Raw genomic sequence first — 18,279 nt, 5'->3', positions numbered from 1 at the left:
GTGAAGACATTTGAAGCATGTAGGCCCTCACCTTAGATCCTGACAAATTCACCACAGTGATGCTACCCTAGGAACACTGCTGGATAGAAATTTTCAAGGTGGTTTAATGGCCACAACCTTTGTGACAAAAGGATTAGGGAGGCACATGTTTCATTTGAAAATAAAAGCAATACTTTGTCCCATTACTCTAATTTCGTTTTGAGCACAGTATTTATTTTTTAAAAATTTCAAACAACCTCAAAGTTATTTATGTTTCTTTGTTAGAAGGTAGGTTTTGAGATATAGGTCAGCTGTTTTTTTCCTTGCAACACCCCTTTGTCTTTTTGGCATCAGTTACTCTTTCTCTCAACAGTAATTTATTGAACATTTGTATATTCCTGGCATAATGGTAGCTTGTTAAAATATAAAACCAAAAAGGCTTGGTCACTGTCCTAAAAAGAGAGTTTATTCCTTGAGAAGTTATGCTATTGTTGTTCGAAATCTCCCCTTGCCATCTGCACTTTTCATTACAAAATTTAACACAGTAGGCATATATTGTTGAAAATACAAAACAATAGGTAGAAACCACAAGAGTGTTTTCCTTTATTTATTTATTCATTTATTTAATAAGTATTTATGGAGTACCTACTGTATGCCAGACTCTGGGCTGCATAATTAGGATATATCAGTAACTGAAACATTCAATGATCCTGCCTTCATAAGTATTACATTCTAGTAGGTGAACAATAGTAGGCGAGATGAACAATAACCACGAAACATAGTAAGTAAACAAATTACAAAGCATGTTAGAAGATGATAAGTGTCATTAAAAAAAAAGTAGGGGAGCCCAGTGACTCAGTCACTTAGGTGCTGGACTCTTGATCTCAGCTCTGGTCATGATCTTGCAGTTCATGGGTTCAAGCCCTACATTAGGCTCTGACTGAAAGTGTGGAGCCTGCTTGGGATCCTCTCTCTCTCCCTCTCTCTGCCCCTCCCCTGCTTGTGTGCTCTCTCTCTCTCACTCACTCTCTCTCTCTCTCTCTCTCTCTCTCTCTCAAACTAAAAAAGTAAAAAGGGGTAGGGGCATCACGTGTGGGGGAGGGATAAAAGAAAAGGGTATAATTTTAATTTGTGTGGTCATCTTGTCATTCTGAAGATTTCCCTTGACCAAAGCCTTGGGGGCAGTTGAAATAAAAGTCCAAGGTTTAGAATAATCCTAGGATCTGAAATTGTAAATTTAAGTCTACTTTGTTACATAGGTCACTTCACAAAAAGAACATGCATTTGGTGGTAAAGTCACACCCTTTGCTTTTCTTTCTTGTCCCTCTTTGTAGCTTTGATTTAAGTGAATGTCTGTATTTTCTTTTCTAATTATCTAAAATAAATGCATTTTGTGGGATTTTTGTCCATCCATAATAAGAAAAGGGTTTACTTTCAAAATTACTTTTTGGGGTGCCTGAGTGGCTCAGTCAGTTAAGCATCTGACTTCAGCTCAGGTCATGATCTCACAGTTCGGTTCATGAGTTCAAGCCCTGCATTGGGCTCTGTGTTGACACCTCCGATCATGGAGCCTGCTTCAGATTCTGTGTCTTTCTGTCTGTCTCTCTCTCTCTCTCTCTCTCTGCCCCTCCCCCACTCACATTCTGTCTCTATCTCTCTCAAAAATAAACATTTTTAAATATTTAAAAAGAAAGAAAATTATCTCTTGACAGAAAGTAGCCTAATTTCATATAATTCATTGTTTCTTAGCAATGTAAAAATCCGGGGTGCATGGGTGGCTCAGTTGGTTAAACGTCTAACTTTGGCTCAGGTCATGATCTTGTGGTTCATGGTTTCGAGCCCTGCATCCGGCTCTGTGCTAACAGCTCAAAGCCTGGAGCCTGCTTAGGATTCTGTGTCTACCTCTCTCTCTGCCCCTCCCCTGCTCCTGCTCACTCTCACTCTCTCTCAAAAATAAATAAACATTAAAAAATTAAAAAAAAAAAAAGAAATGTACAAATCCATAAAAGACACAGCGTGAGGAACACAGTCACCGATATTGTAATAGCAAAGTAACAGGACAGGTACTTTGGTATTACAATAGCTACACTTAATGAACACAGCTATAAATGTATAAACTTGTCAGATCAGGTTGTACACCTGAATCTGATGTAACATTATGTCAACTATATTCAAATAAATAAATAAATAAATAAATAAATAAATAAATAAATAAATGCAATATAAAACTCTATGTATTTGCCATTTTTTTTAATTTTTTTTTTTAACGTTTATTTATTTTTGAGACAGAGAGAGACAGAGCATGAATGGGGGAGGGTCAGAGAGAGAGGGAGACACAGAATCGGAAGCAGGCTCCAGGCTCTGAGCTGTCAGCACAGAGCCCAACGCGGGGCTCGAACTCACGGACCGTGAGATCGTGACCAGTGCCGAAGTCGGACGTTTAACCGACCAAGCCACCCAGGCGCCCCTGTATTTGCCATTTTTAGAATGACTGTTTATCATCTCAGTTTGAGCAACACATTAACTTATTTTCCCTTTGAGTCATTGAATCCTAGATTCTGATAAGAACAGTTTGTTTTCTTAATATCCTTGATCACTTTTAGCATGGTTTTAAAATACAGGTATTTGTTTCTTACAGATTGTGTTCCTGGCTTCTGCATATGCAAGTCCCCAACTCACAGATGAGAGCTGTTCGGCCATGGCTGCTGTCACACATTATCTGTATCTTTGCCAGTTCAGCTGGATGCTCATTCAGGTTGGTACCTCATTTCCTCCTCCCACCCCCTTCAGCGTTGCAGTGAATCTGCGTGGAATGTTCTTCCTATCTGCTATTCTTTATACTGAAGTGGAAGTAATTCCATATATCTATCACTGCATTCCTAGGAGATCATTGGAAAGAAAACCTTGTAAGCTGTACAACATCAGAAAGTTTAGTGAATTGGGGAAATGGGCAGAAACATAGTAGGGGTAGAAATAAGGAAGTGGTAGGAGATGAGGCTTGTGATGTGGACCCTGTAAAGCACAGTAAGAAATGTGAACTTTTTTCTAGGGGAGGTCATAGAATGAAACAAGTGACGGGACAACGTTTGTATTTTAGGAAGATTTTCCTGTGTGTAGTGAATTGGTGACAGAAGGGTTGACATGGGAGCTAATTCAGTTTACATTAGCTGCATCCAGGTAAGAGAACATGGCAGTGTGAACCTGAGAGTAGCAGAAGAAGCTTTTGAGATTTCTTTCTTTTTTTTTTAAACTATAATAATAGAATGTATAGATGGTTAAGAAGAATGCAGAAGGTGCAACCAAGGATGGTTCCCAAGTTTCTGCATGAGTAGATGGGTGGATGGGGGTGCCTTGAACTGAAATAATGACCACTGGAAATTACAGGAAGGATGATGGCACTTTTAGGACATGCTGAGTGTGAAGTTTCTCCAGTGTAAGACCTCCAGTGGGGACTTTGGGAGAAGTGGGATACACAGTACTAAATCTCAGAACAGAGGCCCATGCTATATAAATACTTTAGAAAATTGTTGACTTACAGTTGGAAAATGAGTGCATTGCTTTGGAAGAGATCGCCTTGGGAGAAAGTACAGAGTAAGACCTGAACAGTCCTAGTAGACACCTGAGGAACTAGTAAACGTTGCGGACAGACGTGAACTCTTCCTTTTCTGCCTAAAATCCCAAGTTCTCTTCATTGTCCTATGCACGTTTGCTTGATAAAGAGAAAAATATGAAAGCTGGATCCACTTAAGTAGTGTTAACGTCATTAAATGGCTCAACTAAATGAAATGTTGCCTTTGATAATGCTTTGATATTGTTAAATCTTTCATATGATACAAAGTTTTGTTTGTGTTTTGAGTATGCAGGTGAACTATTTCATGCAAACAGATGCATTCAGTGCTTGCATATTCTTTTTTCTTGTTGAATAAAAGGATGTGGGGTTTTCACTACACAGCAATAATGAAAGAATATGAGAGTACCATACAAACTCACGGAAGGGATATTTTGCAAGGTATGATATTATAGTTGTTGGGAGAACTGAACTGAATTATTTAGTTAATAGAACTAATTGCAATAATTAAAGCCCTGAATCTGGGTTTGAATTCTGATTTTGCCACTATCTTTGTAACTTTAATCAAGTTTTTGGCCTTTTCCAAGTTTTGTTTCTAAATCTGCGTACGAGGATAATTCCTTCTTCATAGAATTATTATTTCATAGGTCTTTAAGCAGCTCTAATTATGAAAAGCTTCTGGTGTTCTCAAACCCCTCCCCCATAATTAAAAAGTAAAGCTAAATCTTGGGGCACCTGGGTGGCTCAGTCGGTTGAGGACCCAACTTTGGCTCAGGTCATGATCTCACGGTTTGTGAGTTTGAGCCCCACATTGGGCTCACTGCTGTCAGTGTTGTCACTGTTGAGCCCATTTTGGATCCTCTGTCCCTCCCTCTCTCTTCCTCTCCCCAGCTCGTGCTTTCTATGTCATAAATAAACATTAAAATAAAAAATTTGAAATATAAAAAAAGTTAAGCTAAATCTAAACCATATAACATAAAACTTAATATTTGCTGATATTAAAGTATTTACTAGATTCTCTGCAAAATTATTTTAAGAGTTTAAGCTGAACTTTTTATGTGTACCATGTATATATTGTTATTTATCTGCTTGGACTGAGGTCCTCAGTGTTGTGGGGAAGGTCTTTGTCCACGTCCCTGCCCTACTCAGTTTTTGATGAATGAGTCAGATAAAGACCCAGGAAACTGTCCTATCAGGTATGCAGATGATACAGAGTTGAGAAAACAGCTAAAACAGAAAGCTGCCTGGATTAGCGATGCAGGTAGAATCAACATAGAGAAACTGCTGTGAAAGATTGAAAACTGAACATAATCTGATGGGGTTAAGATAAACCACCTGAAATATTAATTTAACACAGACTTAGGTGCAATCAAATGTGTGACCAGATTGCTTAAAACAGCAACTACAAAAACAACACAGACCTAGGTTACATTAATAACAGCATAGAGGTAGGTGAGGGAATCATGGTTACATTGTAATCTACAAATGTTCAAGAAACCTTGAGACCCTGTAACAACTTTCATGAATCCTGTTTCACCAGGAATATTAACTAGCCAATGAGAAGTTGGAAACAGTCTTGTAAGAAACTTTGAGGCAGCTGGAGATAACTAACCTGGAAAGAATTTAGAGTGATGTGATGGCTGTCCACAAATACTGGAAGTGCTACTACAGGAAATAAAGACTGGTCTGTAGCTCTAGTTGGAAGAATGGCACAAATGGGTCAACAATTAGAGAAGCAAGTTTTGATTCACTTTAAGGTCTTTGATAGCCAATAAAACTGTCAAAATTGAAGAGGCTGTTTCTAAAAACAGAAAGTACCAGTCAGTGAAATATATTCAAACAGGGATAAATGAACAACTTTCGAACATGTTTTCCTGCCTTGGGGCAGTGTTAGATGGGATCACATATAAGATTTCACCCAACTCAATAGAGACTGATGTATTCTCTATCTCTTTTTCCAGTCTTAAGTAAATAAGATTGTGGCTGATGGACATTTAGTAAGGTAATTAGATATCTGTATGGCTATTGGTTAGGAAAAGTATTGAAAGCACCAGTGAAGTTTAATGTATTTCAGATGGCACACCACACATTTTTCATGGTTTGTGGTGCAACCACAAGGGGAAAATTCAATAATTTCTCATTCTAGGTAGGTTACTTCTAATGAGTTACTTTGTGGGAAGAGGTTGTCACTTTACCAACATGTGTTTTCCTATTTGTAAACTACTGTCTGCTAAAATCTTATTTTTAAAATAGAATCCATTTAAAAAAATTTTTTTTAACATTTATACATTTTTGAGAGACAGAGCATGAGTGGGGAAGGGGCAGAGAGAGAGTGGGGGGAGACACAGAATCTGAAGCAGGCTTCAGGCTCCAAGCTGTCAGCACAGAGCCCAGCGTGGAATTCAAACTCACGGACTGTGAGATCATGACCTGAGCTAAAGTCACATGCCTAACCTACTGAGCCACGCAGGCGCCCCAAAACTAGAATCCATTTTTAAAACATTGTGTAAAAGATTAGATTGCTGTTAACCCAATCCTGATAGTCAATTAGGGTTTAAAAATTTTTTAATATTAACATTTTAGTAATTCTACTTCTTATTTTTAACAGGACAGAATTTGACTTATGTATGTGTGTGCATAGCTTATGACAAAAAGTTAACCATTAACTTTTTTTTTGAATGTTTTATTCTTGAGAGAGAGAGAGAGAGAGACAGCGACTAGCAGGGGAGGGGCAGAGTGAGAGAGGGACACAGAATCTGAAGCAGGCTCCAGGCTCTGAGCTGTCAGCCCAGAGCCCAACGTGGGGCTCAAACTCACAAACCGTGAGATCATGACCTGAACCGAAGTCAGACGCTTTACCGACTGAGTCACCCAGGCGCCCCTAACCATTAACTTTTAATCATTGGACTTAGCATGTCAGAATTACTGTTCATTTTGACCTGCCTCATATCTTCAGTGTTAGAAAAAATGCATTTAAATAACTTTATCTTGAACTTTTATATTATATACTTTTAGTACATTATAGTAAAACTGGATTATATTTTAGAGTAATGAAAGATCTTATCAGTAAACAAGTTACATAACTTTTCTGAGCCTAGATTTTCTTATCTGAATAATCAGATTCGTAATAACAGTACCCATCTTTGAGGATTGTGGAAAGATAAAATGAATTCATACGTGAAAAGAGCTTGGAAATGTGCCTGGCACAGACTGCTCCATACATATTTACCCAATATAATTGGCTAAGCAAATATGTATGGCTAATATTCCATGGATTTTGAAACATGTTACAAACTATGTTTTTCCAGTACAATTTCCACTTTTTTATTCCCAAAAGAGAATTTGCTTGAGAATAGTAGGGAGAGACTCAGAGTGAGGCAGACAGCAACTGGCTGTGAAGCTTCAGCAAGCTAGATAAATAACCTCTAACCTCTTGTACTGACGTACTCTCATGGCTCATCACAGCATCTGTAACTTGTGACCTTCACTCTGTTTCTTTAGGCTTCCCCCTTTCTGGACAGGGAAGTTGTATCACTAATGATTGGAATAGAGTAACAAACTATTTCCCTTATTTTTTTTCAAGCAAACAACTCACAAATTCCCTTTTAGGCCATGGAACTTGAGCTATCCTTGTTCATCATGCAAAAACCATGAAACTACTGAAATAATCTTCCACTTCCTTAAAACAGCCGATCATGTCTACTTTCAGAAAAACGAACAGTGAGAATTTAAACTCTTGTACGATTTTTACTGTCTTTTCCTAGTTTCTATTGTTCTATTTTCATTTCCTTTTTCTGTTTTGATTTGCTTTCATTTTAGGAATAGCATATACTTGTGGTACAAAACATAGTCAAACACTGAAGAGAAAAATAAAATGAAAAGTACATCTGTTTCTCCCTATTTCACACACTTTCCACCCTCTGCTTTACCCTCAACCCTACTCCCAAATGTAAACACTGTTAGTGGTTTCCTGTGTATCTTTCCAGAAGTATTCCACAAATATACAAACATTTATAAATATATAAAAAAGCACATATGTGTATATTCTTGTGTGTGTGTGTGTTTATTTACTTATATATAGTGCATATAAATTTATTTATACACACATTTACCAAATACAGTTATACTTTTTTTCCTATTTTATAATATGGTTATTCCATAGTTTATTTTTCTGGTCTCTTATTAACGAAATACCAGTTAATTTCAGTTAATTTTCTAGTATAAACTATGTTTCCTTGAACATCCTTGCATTCTGAATATTTATTTACTTTTGGAATATTCTTAGAATAAATTCCTAGAACTTATGCCTTTACTATTAACATTTACATGAAATGTACTGTGAGATGAACTGCCAGACCATGAGTTAATCCATGAAGAAAATAAATCACAAGTAACTTATTCGAGATGTTAGTATATAATATGGGTAAATAGAAACTTACTTTTTCTGTATATTCATTTGGCCCACTTTTATGATCATTTCCTGTCACCAAAATCATATAGCAGTCTACTTCAGATATGAACAATATCCAAACCTTCGACTACCCTTACAGTTTGTTGATTTCATGCTTAGGGAAATAGTATAATGTTTTATTTTAAAACTAAAGCTTACTTGAAGAAAAAATTTTTTGTTAAATTTCTCATGTTTTTTATTTATTTTTTGAGAAAGTGTGAGCTGGGGAGAGGCAGAGAAGGAGGGGGACAGAAGATCCGAAGCGGGCTCCATGCTGGCAGGCTGACAGCTGCAAGCCCGATGCAGGGCTTGAACTCAGGAACTACAAGATCATGACCTGAGCCAAAGTCAGATGCTTAACTGACTGAGCCACCCAGGCACCCCAAAGAACATATTTTTTAATTGCAGGATAAAGTTAGAAATCATTCAGCAATTGTAACTTGTGCCTTAATTTCTGTGTAAAATCAGGCTATGAAGAAGCAAATATACATATTATTTATTCCTTGGCAGAAAGGCTATTTAGTGCCAGGGCATAGCAACAAGAAGGAAAATGCTACAACTAGCTGTGTTTCTCCTTCATCATTGATTTAATTTGGGAGGACATCAAAGCTATTAAGGACAACGGACTGGTAATTATAAAGATAAAAAGGAAATACCCAGGAAATACTGAATTCTCCAGTCCTCAAAAAGCCTTGCAATTTATTTCATGCATAATTGTTAAGAAAGAGGGAGGCTAACTTTAGCAAGGACATGTGGTAACATTTCTTAGACTCTTCTCTGAAATGAACGACTAAGAACATATGATAATGACACAATTAATAGCATCCATGATCTCTGAGTAAACTTGATACTATAAATCAGTCTAAGGTTTCTGGTGACAGAGTTAATAACCAAATATTAAATGACAGGCGAGATACCAGTCTTATCCCACGTAGCATAAAAATATATGGGGCTCAGGAAGCCTACTTTTAATTGTAAAAAAATAAAAAGAATTTCACCTTTATGTTTTACAAATGTACTAATATCCGATATATTAATATATGTTATATGAGTAAACTAATGAATTTGTGTTTATGGAGCATATGAAAGCATAATTATGGCCTATGATAATTAATAAGATAAGTCTTCATTTTTCCTATGTGGATATTGGAAAATAGTAGTAGTCACTGAAAATGTTACTATAAAAATGAAGAGATATGTCTGTATAAGAATATAAGTAACTATACTTACAGACATACGATTTTTTAGTTTATTCCTATCTATATTTGACCTAGATTATATCTGGCTATTTTGGTTGGTTTGCATTTTAATCAGAATCAATTTAAATTCTGGGGCGCTTGGGTGGCTCAGTCAGTTAAGCATCTGACTTCAGCTCAGGTCATGATCTCACAGCTTATGAGTTCATGCCCCACATCAGGCTCTGTGCTGACAGCTCACAGCCTGGAGCCTGCTTCATATTCTGTCCCCTCTCTCTCTGCCCCTCCCCCACTCACACTCCGTGTCTCTCTCTCTCAAAATAAATAAACATTTAAAAATTTAAAAAAAAAAGAATTTAAATTCTAACAACTTCAGTTACTTCTTCCATCCTCAGCTTCCTCCTGTGTGTTAAAAAAAAAAAAGAAAGAAAAGAAAATGGGAAAAAGGAAAAAAAAGAAAAAAACTATAATAAAAGTTAGGAAAACCATTGTTTTGATTAAATGAGATATAGTTAAAAGTGGCGTCTACATTTATTACTCAATTAGTAAATATAGGTTCCATTCTTCCTCTCATAAATTATTGCATTTAATATTTTAAAGTTTGCACCAGTTAACTTTGATCCTCATCACTAGGAGTTCAAGCAAATCAATTAAAATTTTTGAGCCTCCCAACAATCTTTTCTGGCAAGATAGTATATAACTGAGTAAACTCAGTAACTAAACCAAATTATAAAATTGTTAAATTCAACAAAACTTATTAACTCAAATTGTATAGATCTTCATTTGTTTGGTATTTCTCAGCAAATACTATATGCAAAGCATTTTACTAGATACTCTGAGGTATACAAAAGTTAATTTCCCACATGTCACAGTCATGTTTGAACAATTTATCTTCTGATAAACCTTTGTAAAATGTCTTTTAGTGTTAGCAAAAAAATGGAGAGGAAAAGAGAAAGGGTAATTTCCATACTTTTACAAGAAAAATGCATCTCCACAGGCATAGGAAGTGTTTGGGGGAAATGAGAGGGGGAAAAAAGCTCTCGTGTGAAAAATATTGTCAATATTTTTGTGAGTCTCTATGGAAATAAATCTTAATCAGTCTTCAGAGGAACCTTGGACTTATTTTCTAATCCCAGCTCTATAATTAACCAAAATATGAAAAAGCTGTACTTTTCTCTCATTGCCCTTGCTTCCTCATCTCTAATAAGAGGGTATGTGTGGTAAGATCATCTGTAAACTTGGTATTAACTTCTAAAATTCACAGTCTGAGCATCCATACCATTAGTGTTTTTATTTAAGAAATTGTAATTTCTACAATGATTCAATCATAAAGTATGAGTAAGGAAATTGTTAGTAGCATAGTTTAACTTATCCCTTTACCAGAGGAGGAAACTGAAGCCCAGAGGAACCAAATAATGTTGGCCAAAAACATACAGCTTATCCATGCACGACCACGTCAGAATCCAAATCAAGTCACACTAAATCAACGTGTCTTTTCAAAAAAATTTTAAACTCATTATTTATATTATTATTTACCTGAAACTTTATTTTTTTTTCAATGTTTACTTATTTTTGAGAGACAGAGAGAGAAAGAGCATGAGCAAGGGAGGGGCAGAGAGAGAGGGAGACACAGAATCCAAAGCAGGCTGCAGGCTCTAAGCCGTCCGCACAGAGCCCAACATGGGGCTTGAACTCACAGACCACGAGATCATGACCTGAGCCAAAGTCAGAGTAACTGACTGAGCCACCCAGGTGCCCTCGGAAGGTGGTAAATGTAGCAGTGTTTAGAGGTGATGTTAAAAATGTGACTGGTGATGTTAAAAAATGCCACCTCAGCCTGGGTAGCTGAGTCTGTTGAGCGTCTGACTTCAGCTCAGGTCATGATCTCGCAGTTCATGGGTTTGAGCCCCGTATCAGGCTTTGTGCTGACAGCTCAGAGCCTGAAGCCTGCTTTGGATTCTGTGTCTCCTTCTCTCTCTGTTCCTCCCCTGCTCACGTTCTGTCTCTCTCTCTCAAAGATAAATAAAGATTAAAAAAAAATTTTTTTTAATGTGACTGTGGTAACATCACTGATTTTTGGACACTGCAAAACATTTTATTCAGTTGTCCCTTTCGAAGTGTCTGTTGGGTTCCTAAAGCTGAAAATAGTTTTGAATCATTTGGGGCTTGCCTTCAGCCTACATTACATTAATGCTAGGAATCTGTGAGCTGTGTGTTATGAAGTATAGTCAAGTTAGATTAATACGGTTGGCTAAATTGGGGGATAGTAACATTTTGGCTAAAAAATAGCATGACTACGTAGTGGTGATGTCTTGAGATGGCCCATAAGATGGTCTAACAAAAATTTTAAAGCTTAGAGATAGAAACGTAAATAGAGACCTAACTATTGAAATTTTCAGTTCACAGTGTTTGGCAGGAAAAAAGTGACATATGGACAGTGAACAGTAAGCCATGCTCAGTCCACCTGAAGCATGTTTGGGTGAGAGTGACACCCTTTAACTTGCATTGAGTTCTCAAAATTTCGTTAGTTCCAGTATTGGGTCATCACACAGACACCAAGACACACAGATTGCACATGCTGTGAATCTGTCAACATGAAATTATCATACAAACATAATGGTCTTTAAACCCTCTTACCTCAGATTACAAGAGAGGAACCATGATTACGAGGAAAAGAACGGAGTCACTGCTCCACTGTCTTCTCTGTTTAGAGAATGGTAGTCACTGGTGATTTTAATCCCACTGCTTTTGAATAGCATTATATATCTCATTCATTTTCCTTTTTTCTTTTAACAACAAACTAAATTGAGCTAACTTGAGCAAACATTTAAATCATAAAAAGAATAATAAGCATATAGGATAACTTACTGAACCCAAGAACTGTAAGAATTGTCTCCTCTGAAAACACACTTTCTCTCTTCCCTGGGCTGTTGCCTATTCCTACCAGTAAAGTTCCTATGTCCTCTTTTTTCAGCTGACCAGCTGAATTTCAAGAAAATCAGTGATTCATAATTGACCCAGCTTGGGTCAAACTTCTGTCCCAGATCAAATCAGCTATGAATGGAAGAACAGGGTCATGAATCCACTCTGCATATTTGGGAGTGGAATCAGTAGTGGAAAGATAGGGTTCTGAGAAGAACTCATGACCCAGTCGTATCTCAAAAGGTACCTTCCATACTATATTAAAATATCGTAAAATTCAAGTAAAACTTGAAGTTAGCTCACCAACACAGATTTTATCTTTGAGCCATATGGTATTTCTAAGATAATTAAACATCATTTCATTACATTGTATCTCAATTCTGTAGCAAAAAGAAGAAAACAAAACAAAACTTACAGTGGGAAAGCCTGTCCTTAAAGTACATGTCAGTGGTTGGATTCTTTTGGGAGGGAAAAGGATTTTTTTTTTTAAGTCAACAAAAGGTTGTGACTATAGGAGTTGTGTTGTTTGTTCATCAGCACTGTGCCTTGAGCTTTTTGGAGCAGAAGCCATGCATGTCCAAATCTAGCCAACAGTTACACTTGTGTCAGTCTTATCTGAGCCTCTGGTAAAGATCAGACAGTTGCCAAAAGACTGGGCGATTCTAACTGATGGAACTAATGTCCATCTTTATAAAAGCAGACATTTCTGAAATATCCCAATCTCTATCATGATGAACCAACTTAGAAGTCATTTAACCCACTCTTTTCTGATTCTTCCACCAACTATCCCACTGAGTTACCATCTTATATGGATACACACAAACATCTATTTAAAGTAAATAATTAATACTTTTATTTGGGAAATGGGCTAATCATCCTTCTTTTGCCTGAATTTTTATTCTGTAACAGGCTGTTTGATCACCTCAGCGTCAGACAGTTGATGCGGTCCCACTTACTTGGGTGCGCATCCCAGTCCTAATTATGGAAAGAAAGGAGAAAGCCCTGTTGGACCCAATGATTTGAAAAAGAAGTTAGAACAAATTTACATAAGGAACAACTCAAAACATGCTTCATAATTACAGGCATACGCAGATATACATAAAGATATGGAGTGCTGACAGGAAATAAAATTCAGAGACAAAAATCTCCAAGTAACCAAACATTTTTATTTTTTCCTGGCTTAGGCCGTTCAGTACTAATCCCTCAAGGCTGATTGGGTCCAGATAGAACCTTACTTGGAAGACTCTGTAAGCAGCACCTAAAAGCCTTCCCATGAACATTAGACATGCTTATTTATCCCATAGAAAGAGTTTCCATTGTATCACAGCTTACTTTTGGTCTTAGACGGTTTATCTTTTGTCTTTCACACTGTCTGACATCCTAAAAGGAGATTTAAGGGAGGTGGTAACATTTTCTAATGGTGACAATGTGCTCAGCACTTTATACATAATATCTCATTTAATCTTTGTAATAACCTCAGTGTATGCATAAGGGGACCAAAGCTATGGCATTGTTGCTTGCTCCTGATTAGCTCTCTGATATATATAAATACTTATGTATGTGTGTGTGTGTGTATGTACATATATATATGTGTGTGTGTGTGTAGGTGTATATATGTATTTATGCTCACACGTTTTCCACCAGATGAAACTGAGAAGGAGGATTTATTTAGTAAAGAAGTATCATTGCATGAGAAATGAACATGTTCAGTGTTGTTGCTCTGCTAAATGTAATTAAACATAAGTACTCTAATGGAAAGAGAACACTAGAAGGCAGAATATATAAGTTCCAAATTTGGCTTAGGCGTGGGAGCTAAAGCGTGGGATTTGGGGCCAATAAGAACATTTTGTTTTCCTATTCTGTTTATCTGATGTTCCCCCTCATCTTCCTGATTCTCTATATGCTTATCTTTTATATTTTTATCTAAATAAGAAATAATGGATATAAAATATGATATAAATATAAAACAAATATTTTCATTAATATTTCTTTCCCACTTGTTTGGAAACTAACATACAAGAAAGCAAATACCTCCCCTATCTCTTTCACTGCTATATCCCCTGTGCCTAGACTGGTCCCTGGAATTCAGTAAGCATTCAGTAAATATTTGTCAGGTAAATGAATGAAAAAGAGTATAAACTGAGGAAGAAAAACAGCTACAAAAACTACCCCATCATAGTACTTTTTTCTCTGTGGAGTCATTTTCTGTTTACTCATCTGTATCCCGTACTGGGAACTGACATGGGGCTATCTTCACAATTATGTACACATTTCTAGAAAAGTGTCTAGCCCTGTCATAAAGGCCATAATAAAAATTGTCCAGTAGTCTAGAACAATGGGCTATTTGCTTCATTATCATCATGAAGTTGTTCACAGGAGAAGTAGGTTTGAATATCAGTGTATGTTTCTTCAAAGACACATTCACAGAACAATCATAGATGATTGTGACAGAATAAATCAAAGCAAACTAAGAAAAATAAAAGGTATAATAAATATTTTTCACTATTTCAAGATTTGGGAGGTATCCTGAATTTCTTTGAACTAACTAAAAAAAAATCAAATAAAAAATAATTATAAAGTAATGGTAGCCCTTTGTTGGTCAGTAGTAAGTTTGTGTCCTGTGCCATTAGACCAGAACCTGTTCATTTTATGTTCTGTTTCCTTCTTTAGTCTGTGAATTTCTGGTACGTACTGGTGATGAACGATGAACACTCAGAGAGGCGATATCTGCTATTTTTCCTTCTGAGTTGGGGACTTCCAGCTTTTGTGGTGATTCTCCTCATAGTTATTTTGAGAGGAATCTATCATCAGAGCATGCCACAGATCTATGGACTCATCCATGGTGACCTGTAAGTACATCCAGGCACAACTCATTTAGCCTTTTTAGCCTTTTGTACCCAGACAGCTTTAGTAGTAGATGGTGAAACAGTTGACGAGGTGGTATGACTAAAGGAGGAATACCAGGAAGACCTTGCATTCCTCCCAGATTGTCTGCATCTCTGCTTCCTCTAATTATCCCTTTAAGTAAGAAACTATTACCTTTCCAGTTCCCTTGATAGATGCACTTTTCTCAGGTGAGTTGATGTATTAGATGGTTCACAGTAATTTGTACTTTAGCATAATTTAGTTTATTAGATTGAGACAAAAATACCTAGTGAAATAAGGGAACTATGAAAATTTTGATAAAGAATAGAATCAATGAAAAATATGGAGTATGGCATATTATCTAAGGACTCTGATATTTATTTGGGGGTGGGGGGATGGGAGAAAATGATAGTTACTGACATCCATAACATCCTTAAATACCAAAAGACTGTATCAGAGTGAATGGAAAGTGTCTGCAAAAGTACACAGGAAAGAGACAGGGTCAACTACAACCTTCTTGTATATTCTTACTAAAGTACACTAATAGTCTTAAAATGTAACAAATTTGTATATACACACATATATACATGCCTGAATCCTGAATCTGGTATCTTATGGCTTTGAGGACCACCCAGCTCTTTTTATTGACTCCACACGCAGGGAAAAAAAATTAGGGGTACCTGGGTGGCTCAGTCAATTAAGCATACGACTTGATCTTGGCTTGGGTCATGATCTCGTGGTTCTGGAGTTCAAGCCTCACCTCGGGATCTGCACTGATAGAGTGGAGCCTGCTTGGGATTCTGGCTCTCCCTCTCTCTGCCTCTTCCCCACTTGCACGCTCCTTTGCTCTCTCAAAGTAAATAAATAAACTTAAAAAACCTTTATAATATTAAAGTTTAATCAGCTCCCTTGGTGTAATGAGGATTAGAGGGGAAAAGTAACATTTCTAAATAAAGAATAGCTTATTCACAATCTTATGAAGATAGTATTACCTAATTATCTCACAGGTTATTATTATTATTATTATTACTAGTTAATAGATGTGAATAATCTTTAAATGTAAAAGTAGTATATAAGCAGAAGTCATTTCAGTACCATTATTGCCCCTGATCAGTTATAATTATCTATTAATAATTAATAAATACTTATTATTGAGGTATGCAAATATATTTCACAAATGGGCAGTCACACACACACATATCCCCCGCTACATTCAACCAAGGAAACTAGCCGTGTGATACGCACACACCCACTGAGATGCCATATATAGTCATTTTTTATTAAGATTCAGTAAGATTCCCTCATACTGTTTACCTTATAGCATTATAACGTATTTGTGCATATAAAATTCTAAAAGCCTAATCTTCTAGAAGGGAATTATGGTGTCTTTTCAAAATTGTGTTGTGACATTTTGTTACCCCTGACATTAATTTAAATCTTGGGCAGCCAGGATTAGTGTCAGAAAGTTCGGCATCATTCTTTGTCTAATACAAAGCAACCATGAGACAAGTCCTGGCTGCCAGCTGCCCATCCCTTTCATGAGCTTCCTGGCAACACAGGACTTACTTGGCAGCAGTTTTAGCATTAACACATGTCCCCATCCAGCCTTGGTAAATGGAACCTGATAAAAGTGATATTAATTAGAAGGAACTCTCTTGGTGCTTCTAAAGGGATTTTTAAAGAGAGAAATAGGGGCACCTGGGTGGCTCAGTCGGTTAAGCATCCAACTTCTGCTCAGGTCATGGCTCGTGGTTCACGATTTTGAGCCCTGCATCGGGCTCTGTGCTGACAGCTCAGAACCTCGAGCATTGCTTCAGATTCTATGTCTCCCTCTCTCTCTCAAAAATAAATAAAAGCCCCTCTTTCATTCAAAAATAAATCCCCTCCCCTGCTCATGCTCTATCTCTCTCTCTCTCAAAAATAAATAAAACATTAAAAAAAATTTTAAGAGAGAAATAAACTATTGTACAAGAATGTCCAAGTCAACTGAATGTTAAAATATTTGCTTTCTGAGGCTTTTGCAAAAAGTTTTTTATTATCGGCTTAATTATAAGTAAAATGCAAAATACATTAACCTCTACCTGGTTTTCATATGTTAGGGATTATTAGACCAAAGTGACTAACTTTTGTCACTCTTATAGGTTACATTGATCCTCCATTCACTTAGAATTCCTAAATCATCCCTATGTAAATTTGTTATAGTTTATTTTTACTTCTGTGTTTTCATTATCACTTTAATTTCAATATAAGGATACAAATTATGATATGATTTATGTAAAATATTTTGTACTTATGACATCATGTAGAAACTTTTCTCTAGAGGTAATGATAGGATTTGTGGTTATGGGAAATAGCTGCTCATCTATCATGTAGTGGTTACTTCACAGTAACAAAAAACATCTTTCTATGAAGAATTTTCTCTAATGCATCCATATATCCAGTTATTATTTTTAAATGTTTTTCTCAAACTTTGGAACCTAGATTATGATAATTTTATAAAAACAGGTGAGAAGTGATCTGTCTCTTTTCTCCTATTAGCTGGAAAGGTTTTCAAGTTCGTGTTATTTCTTCTTTGTTTTTGTAGTTTTTTTGTGTTTTTTTTAAGTAAGCTCTGTGCTCAACATGGGGCTTGAACTCATGACCCCGAGATTAAGAGTTGCTTGCCCTACTGACTGAGCCAGCCAGCACACCCTTCTTCCTTAGTATTTTAGAAGACTTTACACATGAAGCTAGCTAGGCTGTTTTTGTTTTTGTTTTTTGTTTTTTTGTTTTGTTTTGGTTTTTTTTTTTGGGGGGGGGGTGCAAGTGAGCAAGGAGCAGAGAGAGAGAGAGAAAAGCAGAGCTGACCAAAGCAGGGCACGAGCTCACCCAATACAGGGCTTGAGCTCACACGATGTGGGACTCTAACTCGCAAACATGATATCATGACCTGAGTCAAAGTCAGATGCTTAACCGACTGAGCCACCCAGGTACCTTACAGGAACACTTTTAACTACAGGTTTATTTTCTTTAAACTATATGGAACTATTCATATTGTTTGTATCTAGTTCTTCCTGTATCATTTTGGTAAATCTTTTTTCTATGAATGTTTTCATTTCATATCGGTATTATAATTTCTTAATGTTTATAAGATCTACAGTAATGAAACTTTTTTCATTCTTGTTATTGATAATTTGTGTCTTTTCTTACTTTTTTTTCCCCTCTCTTGATCAGTCTTGCTGAGGGTTTATTAATATTATTTTTCTTTCCCCAATCTAGCATTTTACTGCTGGATAATCTCTATTATGCATTTGTTGTCA

At 36.5% G+C, this 18,279-nt stretch overlaps 1 protein-coding gene across 8 annotated transcripts in view; it reads left to right on the top strand.

Annotated features, from left to right (window-relative positions):
• ADGRV1 (adhesion G protein-coupled receptor V1) overlaps positions 1–18,279 on the top strand; it is a 590,892-nt gene that overhangs the window by 381,266 nt on the left and 191,347 nt on the right. For 7 of the 8 annotated variants that reach the window (XM_053907199.1, XM_053907200.1, XM_053907201.1 and 4 more), the window contains 2 exons: positions 2,618–2,734; positions 14,786–14,964. In XM_053907199.1, coding sequence (XP_053763174.1) covers positions 2,618–2,734; positions 14,786–14,964 — 296 coding nt within the window. The remainder of the gene's footprint in view (positions 1–2,617; positions 2,735–14,785; positions 14,965–18,279) is intronic. The other variant, XM_053907202.1, reaches the window with a different exon arrangement.

This window comes from Panthera pardus, unplaced genomic scaffold (genome assembly GCF_024362965.1).
Source record: "Panthera pardus isolate Hobbes unplaced genomic scaffold, ASM2436296v1 HiC_scaffold_2, whole genome shotgun sequence".
Taxonomy (NCBI): domain Eukaryota; kingdom Metazoa; phylum Chordata; class Mammalia; order Carnivora; family Felidae; genus Panthera; species Panthera pardus.
The sequence above is the reverse complement of the archived record's forward strand: the minus strand, read 5'-3'. Positions and strand labels throughout refer to the sequence as shown.